At 46.8% G+C, this 12,619-nt stretch overlaps 1 protein-coding gene and 1 long non-coding RNA gene across 2 annotated transcripts in view; both read left to right on the top strand.

Moving 5' to 3' along the window:
- The window catches only part of ERN1 (endoplasmic reticulum to nucleus signaling 1), a 65,315-nt gene extending 60,460 nt beyond the window's left edge, over positions 1-4,855 (top strand). Inside the window, exons 20-22 of the mRNA XM_083727453.1 lie at positions 144-267; positions 919-986; positions 2,915-4,855. Of these exons, the coding sequence (XP_083583579.1) occupies positions 144-267; positions 919-986; positions 2,915-3,121 (399 nt within the window). The 3' untranslated portion in view covers positions 3,122-4,855. The remainder of the gene's footprint in view (positions 1-143; positions 268-918; positions 987-2,914) is intronic.
- The window catches only part of LOC310839343, a 292,189-nt gene that overhangs the window by 256,445 nt on the left and 23,125 nt on the right, over positions 1-12,619 (top strand). The window lies entirely within an intron of this gene.

Raw genomic sequence — 12,619 nt, 5'->3', positions numbered from 1 at the left:
ACGGGCAGCAGCTCTCTAGGGTTTCAGATAGAGGGAGTCTCTTCCAGAAAATGTCAAAACGGGAACCTCTGCCGGGGGGGGGGGGGGGACATAATTCTGGAACCGAGTCTCAACAGGCCATAAATGTGTCTTGTCGATTTTAGGATGTGAGTGATCGAATAGAAAAAGAATCCCTGGATGGTCCAATAGTAAAGGAGCTAGAGAAAGGAGGCAGAGCAGTGGTGAACATGGACTGGCGGGAGCACATCACAGTCCCTCTGCAGACAGGTGAGACTTCATTTTGTGACCTTCATATAGAACTTGTTGGGGCTGCTTAAGACTTAAAATTTATTATTAGTAATAATACCCTGCCCGCCCCTGCCAGAGCTGGGCTCAGGGCGGCTAACACCAGTAAAATTACAGCAAAATCATAATAGAAAAAAAAACCCAATTTAAAATACAGGTTAAAATGCAGCCTCATTTTTTAAAAGTAGCTCATAGATCACAACCATAAGCAGAGGGAAACATGAGGGTCAGACTGAGTCCAAACCAAAGGCCAGGCAGAACAGTTCTGTCTTGCAGGCCCTGCGGAAAGATGTCAAGTCCTGCAGGGCCCTAGTCTCTTGTGAGAGAGCATTCCACCAAGTCGGGGCCAGTACTGAAAAGGCCCTGGCCCTAGTTGAGACTGAACTAACCACCTTGCGGCTTGGGACCTCCAAAGTGTTGTCATTTGTGGACCTTAAGGTCCTCCGCGGGGCATACCAGGAGAGGCAGTCCCGTAGGTACGTCACTCTTACTGATCATTCTTCCACTATAGAGTAAAAAGCAAAAGAAAAACCACTTGTTTCTTTATTTTCTTTTGTGGTACCCGGCTACCAAGAGGAAAGAAATGGGCAGCTTGGCTTGAGTTTTTAATTATTCCAGTTTTACTTCTTGCAGATCTTCGAAGATTCCGATCCTATAAAGGCGGCTCAGTAAGAGATCTCCTGCGGGCAATGAGAAACAAGGTACGTGAATTCTGAGAAGCCAACTGCATAAATACCATTGAAAGCATGTTTTTCGGGTTGGAGGAGCTGGGTCATGGTGTCATGGGGCTTGGCCTCCTCATGCACCAAGGAGGTTTGGTGCCTGAGGTGAAGCCCTTGTTGGCTGGTGGCACGCTGTGCCATTGGAGTGACCACCTCCCACTGGACCACCTGCCCACCCAACACCCTGCAAGGCCAGCTCTGCAGGGCTCACCGGTGCCTGTGAGCTCTTGCGTCCTTCTCATGGTGCCCTCCAGCTGAAGGGTGGCTGAGAGGCTCGCAGAGCGTCGTGAGGAATGCACTCCCCCCCCAGCGGGGTAGAGCGTGTTAACCACACTACCACACTGGCCAGGTTCTGCCCACCACAGGGCCCCTTCCTTGAAAATGTTGGGGCCTGGGCGATTGCCCAGGATGAGTATGAGGGGCCGACTACAATGATGGCTTCACTCAGCTGTGTATCGCAAGTGAAACTGCCACCTCTTGAGTCCCTACGCTTCTTTAAACTGCTTGGCTGAGGAGCATGCCCTGGCCTCAGCTAAACAGTTTTACGGAACCCCCCAACAATGCGGGCTCCGTTCGACTTCCCCTCCTGAGGCAGGCCAGCACATGCTTGTCTTGGCACAGGGATTTGCTGTGGGCTCTGCCAGGCACGGACAGGGTAACTTTGCACCCTGCGCCTTGCGGTCTTCGCCTGGGAAGGTGGGCTGCATCTTTTCCTTCCAGGTGTATTTATTCCCCCTGGGAGGAAAGAGACAGCACGGGCAAAGGTGAAGGCAGTCAAACACACGGAGCCCTAATATCCCAGCTGCTCAAGCAGCAGGGACATTGGAGCTCACTCAGCTAGCGGGCAGGAGCCTTTTCTCCACCCAGCTGAGCAGCAGGCCGGGGCAAAAGCGCTCCAGCTCCTGCAGTGAGAGCCAACACAGTTTCACCCCGTGGATTATTGCCAAACTGTGATCTTGAAAGCCTAACATTGCCCAGCCCTCATCTCCAACACCACTGCTGCAGGGCACATTCACACTGCCCTGGCAGCTCTGCAAGGCCGGGGTTGGACCGAACGATCGCAGCCTTGCAAAGCAGCATGGTGGGCACACTCATGTGGAGGAGAGACTGCGGCTAGCTGAAGGCATTGGGCTGGAGTTCAGTGAAGGAAAGGGGCTGCCACAGTGTCTCCACTGCTTCTGTCCCCAGGTCACTCCCTCCTTATCGCAGATGAAACCAATGCCGCTTCCAAGTCCCTCTGCTACCAGGGCTGCTAGGAGCAGCATCAGTTTCACCTGCGATACGTTACTCCCTAGGCTTCTTCAAACTGCTCTGCTGAGGCACCCACACAGTCCTCAGCGGAGCAGTTTAAAGAAGCCCAGGGGGTTGAGAGCAGACTTGTAATCTGGTGAACCAGTCTCCTCCACATGCAGCTGCTGGGTTCTTTGAAGTCTCTCAGCCCCACTCACCTCACAGAGTGTTTGTTGTGGGGGAGGAAGGTAAAGGAGAACGTTAGCCGCTTTGAGACTCCTTCGGGTAGTGATAAAGCGGGATATCAAATCCAAACTCCTCTTCTTCTAAAAGCCCAGGGTAGGGAGTTCATTAACCTGATCTCGTGAGCCCCGATGCCTCAAGCCAGAAGGACATCAGAGCTCACTCAGCTGGGAACAAGCTGCACCGTCCCTGCGAGGAGCCTGGTTTGAGGCAGCCTATTCCTTCCACCTCATCGGTCTGGGGCCAGTGCAGCTTGTTCCCAACATCAGGGTGTATCGCCAGATTGCAGTGTTTGGCTGGTGATACATTGCGATGTTGAAAACCTGACACAGGCCTGGCCCTGTGGCTCCAGCCTCGAGGGTGCCTGGAGTGATGCCTCTCCAACCCCTCTGAAGAATTGCATACCTAGTGATTCTGCCTTCTTTTCCTTCCAGAAACACCACTATAGAGAACTTCCGCCCGAGGTGCAGGAAACCCTTGGTTCCGTCCCAGATGACTTTGTACGTTACTTCACCTTGCGGTTCCCTCACCTCCTCCTGCACACCTACCATGCTATGCAAATCTGCCGCCAGGAAAGACTGTTCCAGCCTTATTATATGCAGGACTCAAGTAGCCACGTTCTTTTTGCAAGTGGTGTTTGAGAGCCGGAGACTCTTTGTTCTTTGCACAAACAGGGCTGTGAAACAGGCCTGTCCTTAGCAGGGTGACTCGAGGGATCGTCAGAGAGTTGAAAATCCTCTTTGAGAGTCCCGGACTTATCAAACGTGCCTTGAACTCTCTGCCTGCTCTGACTCAGGAAAAAGGGGCTGCGGGTAGGAATCCAAAGAAGATGCAGTAACTTGCAGAAAGCTTTATCCTACAGAAGTCGGGAGCAGTCGAAAGGAAATTCCCAAGAGGAAAAGTGAAAGGGAGGATCTAAAACAGCTCAGCTTGGCACAAACAACATTATGCCTACACTGTTTGCTCTTTACATACCGGCATTCAAGCCACTTTACTGCACAGAACAGTAAAAAGACAGACTGAAACCGTAACATTGCCAAGCCCCTTATGGATCTCAGGAAGGAGCCTTTTAAGTGTAGCACACCATTTCCAGCCACTTTTGTTCCACTGCCATGTTGTGCACTTGAAGCAACCAGGGACCCTGATTTTTAATGGGAAGCGGCAGATTCAGCAAAACGAATGCAGTGGTTCAGCGAAGAGGCTAGCCCTCCAAATACTAGTTTTAAAATAGTTTTGTGTAGACATAAAATTATATCCTTGAAATCTCCCAACTGGAAGCATCAGCCCAAATACTAATAGCTGACAAATACAGAAGGATTGGCATGCTACGGTATTACAAATCCAGAAACCTTCTGGACCAAGGTTTGGCTTTGGCTATAGTGCTGGAAATCCCTAATTCCTTTAGAGAAATCCGTTCAGATGTCATTTCCAGTTTCTTTCCAAGAATGTGACTAGCTTAATAGTGTGGTTTAGATGCAACAGTTGACACAGCTAGAAACGCTCCTTAATTTTATTTGTAAATCTTAATTTGTTTAGCCAGAGAAAACAGAGGTGGCGGTTTAAAATTTTTAGAAACTCAGTCTCTTGGGAAGCTATAAAGAGAGAGAGGCATCTGCTTCCCATCTCGAAGGATGCAGTTTCCCTTTTCAGTGTCCCTAAAACAGTGATGCACAGGGCATGTGCAGAAAGCATTAATAATTCCCACTGATGTGCTCTCCAATGTCATATTTGTAGTATTCTTTTACCAAAAATATTTATTTTACATATTTATATTTATTTAATTTTTACTTACAAAGTGGTACCACTTTGAAATGGTACAAGTGTAAAGCATGCCAAATCTTTTTTAAAATAATGAAAATAGTAAGTGAATAAACAAAAAAAGTAAAATCCACTCTGGTGCAGTAATCTTTTTTTAATTTTTTTAGGTTGACAAGGAAAAGGTATACTGCATCTTTTCAACCAAGCATATTCATTAGATCAGGATAAAATGTTCTCTCACATAAGGAAGTTTTTAATCTGTGTGGCTGTACTCTCTGTGTGTCTTAAAAGGAATAAGTTATTAACGGTTAATTATATGATTGGGCATTGGTATGGATATATGGGTTTTTTGCTTTGTCTTTTGTCCTCATCATTTTTGGGCCTTATATTACAGGGAAATTGGGCTTTTTTTTCCTAGTTTTATAATGCAACAGCAGATATCAAGGTAAGATATGCAAATATGGACGTTACAGGATGTGAACGCTTGAAAATGATGGTAGTCTTAACCTAACTTAATTGAAAAATCATATTGCCTATTTTTGTAGCTCTACTGTACAGTACTTTTATATTTCTTCTAAATAAGAAATTTACACAAAAATTAAAAGTAGATTTTGAAACAGTTGTATGGTGTCCTTTCATTTTCAAATGGCGTGCATAGGATCGGGCAAATTCATGGAGAATAAGGCCATCAGTGACTATGACTAGAGGCAGTAATGCTTCTAAATACCAGTGGCTGGAACCTGCAGGAGAGCAGAGTGCTTGGATTCTGGCTCGCTTGTTTCCCCCCAGGCATCTGTTTGCAAGAACCAGGATACTGGTTCTTGACAAGTCACAGGCCTGACCCGGCAGACTTTCCTTATATCATTTTTAAAAAAAATATTTTAAAATTAATTTTAACATATTAATTATAATACATACCACAAAACGTCACATCTTATACAATCTATTTTTGGACTTCCATCAGCACTTCTGATGATCCACCATTCTATCACTTCTTCTGCATTTCTTTAATTCATAATTCATATTCATAAGAGAAGAGTTTGGATTTGATATCCCGCCTTTCACTCCCCTTCAGGAGTCTCAAAGCGGCTAACATTCTCCTTTCCCTTCCTCCCCCACAACAAACACTCTGTGAGGTGAGTGGGGCTGAGAGACTTCAGAGAAGTGTGACTAGCCCAAGGTCACCCAGCAGCTGCATGTGGAGGAGCAGAGACGCAAACCCGGTTCCCCAGATTACGAGACTACTGCTCTTAACCACTACACCACACTGGCTCTCTGCTTGTCATATGAAGATGTCCAACACAGGGAATGTAGCAGGCCTTACCTTTGCTTGATTTATGTCCAAGTAAAATAGCTGCAGATGGTTTTCTGATGCACCTGCTGGGGCTTCTGAGAGTTGAGATGAAGCAATAGTGCTGCCGGAATCGTCTGTGACCCATGAGATCAGGACGTTATAAAAAGACGCTGCAAGAAGAATAGATATGATAGTGGATCCGTTCCCCGTGGTGCAGATGGACAGAGAAACCTTAGCCTGCGTCAGACCCTACCCCAGTGTTTCTCAACCTGTGGGTCCCCAGATGCTGTTGGACTACAACTCCCATCATTCCTAGCCAGCATGACCAGTGGTCACGGATGATGGGAGTTGTAGTCCAACAGCATCTGGGGACCCACAGGTTGAGAACCGCTGCCCTACCACCTGGTCTGTGTAGCAGTTGATAGACCGTAAAATGTCTGTGCAGGGCAGTTTTAGAGTGTTAGCGTAGGTTCAGGGAAGGACCGTAATAAAAGTTTCACTGTACTGTATTCTCCGACTTTGGATGTGTACACAACCAGACTGATTTCAAAGCATATCCACTCCCTCAATTAGTCTGCAAACTTAGTTCACAGACCTACAAGTCCTAGCACTCTTTGTAAGCTACAATCCACAGGTTTCTTGAAGATTTATGTGCTTCAAAAGTCCCCTAGGTACACAACCAGTATGGGAAACTGCTGTCTCAATGTTTATGGCACAAGAGTTATACATAAGGCAGAATGCCCTACCATCCACAAGGACGGTCTGACAAAATACAGAAGTACAGTTCTTTTCTACTTCAAATTAAAACTATAAATAGTTTCGGTAGAAATAAAGGCATTGGATAGGGCAGGAAGAAGAGGGAAGTGCTTCTGGCAGAACATGTTACTCCAACTCAAAGTATTCAAACTGCAAAGGCTAGTGGCTGATGCAAATGAATATTGTTATGAGTTTGGAGTGTTAACCTGGGTGCCAGACCCCTCTAAATCCTGGATGCAGTGAGTGTTAAAAGCTAATTGGGACAGGCTAGCTTCCTAAACCCCTGGATCCAGCAAGTGTTAAACTATTAAGTCAGGCTAGCTTCCTGATGAGGTAAGGGGAGCTCATGGCAAATGATACTATCCAGAGTAGAGAGTAGACAGGAAATGCTGGGGGGGGGGGGGGACAGAGAGCAAAATGTTTGATTTCTGTTTGAATCCAAAGCTGCAGCTATGGGAGAAAGAAGACCCTTTTGGGGCGTTCATGCTGCGGACAGTTCCATCATAGGTTCAGGTAGTAAAAGTAAAGGCACCTCTAACCATTAGGTCCAGTCGTGGACAACTCTGAGGTTGCGGCGTTCATCTTGCTTTATTGGCTGAGGGAGCCGACATACAGCTTCCGGGTCATGTGGCCAGCATGACTAAGCCGCTTCTGGCGAACCAGAGCAGCGCACGGAAACACTGTTTACCTTCCCGCTGGAGTGGTACCTCTTTATCTACAGTGGTACCTCAGGTTACATACGCTTCAGGTTACATACGCTTCGGGTTACAGACTCCGCTAACCCAGAAATAGTGCTTGAGGTTAAGAACTTTGCTTAAGGATGAGAACAGAAATCGTGCTCCAGCGGCGCAGCAGCAGCAGAAGGCCCCATTAGGTAAAGTGGTGCTTCAGGTTGAGAACAGTTTCAGGTTAAGAACAGACCTCCAGAACGAATTAAGTACTTAACCCAAGGTACCACTGTACTTGCACTTTGACATGCTTTCGAACTGCTAGGTTGGCAGGAGCAGGGACCGAGCAACGGGAACTCACCCTATCGCGGGCATTCAAACCGCCGACCTTCTGATCGGCAAGCCCTAGGCTCAGTGGTTTAGACCACAGCCTTCGGTTCAAGTTGTATACCGGTATATGTGTAAATAAACCATATATCATGAAGACACCACAGTCTCTGCAGTGCCTCATTTCCAAAAGGAAACAAGAACCCTGGGTAAGCTTCTGGAACCCCTGAAATCTTGCACCGCTCAGGAATTGGGTGGCATGTGACAATATCTATCCCCACAAATGAGTCAGAATGAATGCTCAATAAAGAGTAGACTTAGTCCACTGTGTAAACTTTGTGAAAGCAAAACAGGATGCTCATGAAACAGCAGTGGCGTAGCGTGGGTTGTCAGCACCCAGGGCAAGGCAAGTAATTTGCACCCCCTAACCCGTGGATTTGCGCCCCCTAATTCTAACCCCCAGATGTTGCGGCCGGGCCCCCCTGCACCCCCCCACGCTACGCCACTGTGAAACAGGTTGCGTAGAGGAGCCCAGTAACCAAAGTTGGCTTTTTAGAAGGCACGCATGCACATACAATTGGCATTGGGCAGGCAGCTTTAGCTAAGGCCTCACCAAATCATGGGGGAGACTAGTAAGTGAAGGATGAGCGGTTGCCTGCACAGGCAGCTGCAGAAGATAATGTTTGCTGGGCTTTTTCATCCTCTGCTACTCCCTACTCTGCTCTCTTGGCAGCAGTTTCTGTTGCTATGTAACTGCATATGAAACTACAATGAGTCATAACTGAGAAGGATATTGGGTCAGGGTGGAGCTAGTGGAAGCACAGCTGTTTTATCAAGTCAGGTGTTATGAAACGCTGTTATGACAGCCATGACTGTGCTTTTATTTTCCTCTCTGCCAAACAAAGAAATAAATATACTGTACATAGTGGTACCTCGGGTTAAGTACTTCATTCGTTCTAGAGGTCTATTCTTAAACTGAAACTGTTCTTAACCTGAAGGACCACTTTAGCTAATGGGGCCTCCTGCTGCTGCAGCGCCACCAGAGCACGATTTCTGTTCTCATCCTGAAGCAGAGTTCTTACCCCAAGGTACTATTTCTGGGTTAACGGAGTCTGTAACCTGAAGCGCCTGTAACCTGAAGCATATGTAACCCGAGGTGTATATAAGACTACAAAACATGGGACATATTAATGGTCTATCTAGTCATGGGACATATTAATGGTCTGTCTAGTCTAGTGCTGTGTCTCCACCAATGGCCAGTTCTAAGCAATGGATGCTGCACATTCCATTTCCTGTTGAAAAGATGCACTCAGTGGCCCAAGGTCCATTATTATGCATTAAATTCGTATACAGCCCTATACCAACAGGTCTCAGGGTGGTTCACAGTGAATCCTCAGGGCAATTGGAGAGAACCCCCAGCACAGTACTTGGGGGGAAGAGAGAGAAAGAGAGGATTGTTCCATCCGGCAAACCAAAATGGCTGCTCCGACTGAACAATCAGTGAGATTCCATACATTGAATTCCTCCCAAAAACTGCAACCGCAACAACAAATAAACAAAAATAAGCAAACGGTTGTTTAAAACATTATCATCAATAACAACCATAAAACCATATGGACAATAGCACTAACGCAACAGCACATGCTATCAGAAGCTCCAATTTTTAAATGTCAAACGGAATAAAACAGTCAAGATCTTGTTGGAAAGCTGGCCCTTGGCCCCAAAAGAAATAAACAAACAAACTTGGAAGAAGCAGCATAGCAGCCGAACCAGAGGTTCCCAGTCAGTCAGAAGCTCAGCTGGCTAGAACCTTCCAGCCTTTCAGTACCCACAGTATTGCTGTTTATTAAGCAGGCCGCCATATTGAATTGGAGCTAGCCTCAGCTAGATAACAAAGGCGAACTGAATCAATGACCTCATCCCCCTTAATAATAGCCACATTTCCTACCATAAACCAATTAGCCAGTTACCCAGGGGCTTGCAGAAACCCAGCATGCATACCCTCCAACATTTTTTATTTATATTATTAATTATTATTATTATTATTTCCACCTTGCCCCATCTGACTGGATTGCTTCAGCCACTGCACACTGACAAAGCACAAGAACAGCCCTCTAAGATAACACAGAACTTTCCTCCCCAATTTAGTTCGCATCTTCCATGTGCCAAATATGTGCCCTACCTGTGAGCCACAGCCCTTCCCTGTGAAAAGCTCACAGGAAAATGATGCTCGCTCTCAGAATCGCCATCAATCATAACAAAAAATGACTACATTATAGACCTAACTGTTATCAACAAGTCAACGAGAACAATTACCTCATGAAAAGGAAGAAAACTAGGATATACTGTACAACCTATTGATCCCTGTGTACGCACCACACATTTACAGCACACACCCACAATATTGGGAACTACAGTTTACCCACACAGAACTCCAACTCCCAGCACCCTTAACAAACTACAGTTCCGGGGGGAGGGGGGGAGAATGTGCTTTAAATGTATGGTGTGGACACAGCTAGGTTAGTTACACTGAATTGTATTTATAAGTGTAGGGAAGAAAACTGTCCCTAGTTCTGAGACTATATCATTTTGCACTTGCTGATAGTCCAAATAGATGCCTTTTCACCAGGGGCAGAGGAAGGGGGGTGCAGTGGGTGTGGTTCACCCTGGGTGTCATCACTGATGCTGGGCGGCACTCAGCGCGGGGCCTGCAGCGCGCCCGAGCCACAAGTCTCTCCTGGGAGAGACACAGTGGCTTGGGGCTGCCTCCCCCCCCCCCAGCTGTAGGGCAGACAGACTCCAGGGCGGTGCGCCCCGCCCCTATGGGCAGCTCGCCCTGCCCCTGGGCACGCTGCCCCTGGCGCCCGAGCAGCTTCCTCCGCCGCTGCTTTTCACCCCTCCTTTTTAGGTGAACCAAAGTTTGAATTGTCTGCAACTTGTGCACCATTTTATTCTCCCTACCACATCCCAACTCCTTATAAATAATTTCGTTTCCTCTAACTTTTGCTAGAAAACAGAGAGACAGGCAGAGAAGGGCATACAGTGGACGCTCGGGTTGCGAACGTGATCCGTGCGGGAGGCACGTTCGCAACCCGCAGCGTTCGCAACCTGTGACCCGCACATCTGTGCACGCGCAGGTCGTGATTTGGTGCTTCTGTACATGCGCAAAGTGCAATTTGGTGCTTCTGTGCATGCGCAAGTTCCGAAACCCGTAAATAACCGTTCTGGTACTTCTGGGTTCAGCACGGTGCGCAACCCGAAATCGCACAACTTGAAGTGTCTGTAACCCAAGGTATGTTTCAGGTTGAAAATTTTCAGGTTACGCTCCGCAGTGACCAGGAAGTAACGGAGCGCATTACTTCCGGGCTTCGTCACGGGTTGCGTTCACTTCAGGATGAGAATGGGGCTCTGGAACGGATCCCGTTCGCAACCAGAGGTACCACTGTATTCTGCATATTCCAAAACCCATAAAATCTGTTAACAGTAACAATTCCTTTTCCTGCCATTTGAAGTTGGTAAGTGGAGACTTGGTCTCCTTTCAAGCAGCCTTCCCCCCTCCTCCCCGCCCAGGAGCAAATCAATAAAGGCAGGCCATCACTTTAGGAGCAAACCAGATGCGGGAGCGAAAAAGGTACCATGGCCTTTACCAAAGGTGTCATGGGCTTTTAGGATGCTCAAACCCAGGAGAAATGCGCTAAGAGGAAGGCATGCTTAGCAAACCCTCACCGTGATCAACTCCCGCCTGGAAACCTATGTCCCCACTGTGCAAGGATGTGTGGATCCAGAATTGGCCTCCACAGTCACTTATGGACTCACTGTTAAGACTGTGTTTATGGAAGACAATCTTACTTGGCTCAGTGGCGTAGCGTGGGTTGTCAGCACCCGGGGCAAGGCAAGTAATTTGTGCCCCCTAACCCATGGATTTGCGTCCCCTAACCCATGGATTTGCGCCCCCTAACCCTAACCCCTAGATGTTGTGCCCGGTGCGGCCGGCCCCCCCTGCACCCCCCACACTACGCCACTGACTTGGCTACAAGCGATCGCCAAAGGAGGATGAGGTGGTATGCTTTTCAATATGTGCTCCAACCTTTGTTGTTATTTCATTACCCACATATACTTCTGAGCAGCGCTGGATTTACATATAAGCTAAACAAACTATAGCTTAGGGCCCCACTCTCTTGGGGAGCCCCCCCAAAAAAAATATTAAAGGAAAAAAACTGGATGTACTTTGATAAAATACATATTTTGTTATGTGCAAATGGCTCTAGATACCTATTAGGTCCATAAATTACCATATAGCATTTATTCAACACAAAAAAACAGCGGCAATTTGTTGTTGATGAAGGACAGCTGGACATACAAAGGGCCCCATTACCTTCAGTAGCTTAGGGCCTCATCAAACCTGAATCCAGCCCTGCTTCTGAGTAAATTCAACCATGCAAGAAAAAAAGAGTGTGGCTTGCTATTATCAAGCCCTCCAATTCCTCTAGAAGACAGCAGGCCTTGCCTCTAACTAAACATGTATAGAACCAGGAAGGTTGTGACATGAAAGCAAAATGCCTGTTGCAGATACAGTGGTACCTCGGGTTAAGTACTAATTCGTTCCAGAGGTCCGTTCTTAACCTGAAACTGTTCTTAGCCTGAAGCACCACTTTAGCTAATGGGGCCTCCTGCTGCTGCCATGCCACCGGAGCACGATTTCTGTTCTCATCCTGAAGCAAAGTTCTTAACCTGAAGCACTATTTCTGGGTTAGCGGAGTGTGTAACCTGAAGCATATGTAACCTAAAGCGTATGTAACCCGAGGTACCACTGTAAGTCCTATGGGTCTGGCTAAAGGGGAAAGAGCTGCAGACCAATATCTGATTTCACTATGGAAACAAAATGCAGAATGTTATACATGGCTGTCTTTATGACAGTTTTATTTAGACAGTTTGGACAAAAGTCGTTTTTTCCTTCCTCCCAGTCATTCTGTTCTCATCTTGCAGCATCCTGCTAACAGTTAATGAAATCAACGGGTTGCAAATGCTGTACTTTGCTGCCGCCTTCTGCTCTACTCAGCACGTACAGTTAAAAGCTTAAGGTTTTTGAAAAGAAATTGGGGAAAAGATGGCTTGTTGTATTTCTCTCTCTCTTTCTCTGATTTTTAATTTGTTTGTGGGCATTGAACAGTCATTTCAATTTGCTTGCAGAGTGTCTGCTTCCCTGTTAATAATTTGCTTACTTAGCCAAACTTTCCAATGCATTTTCCCATCACTTTCTAAACAGCAAAAAACCCACATTGTTTTTAAGTGGATTTGTTACGCTAGGGCAAAAGAGCTCTTTCACCTTTAAATGT

This window comes from Podarcis gaigeae (assembly GCF_964106915.1).
Source record: "Podarcis gaigeae genome assembly, chromosome: 2".
Lineage (NCBI taxonomy): Eukaryota > Metazoa > Chordata > Lepidosauria > Squamata > Lacertidae > Podarcis > Podarcis gaigeae.
The sequence above is the reverse complement of the archived record's forward strand: the minus strand, read 5'-3'. Positions and strand labels throughout refer to the sequence as shown.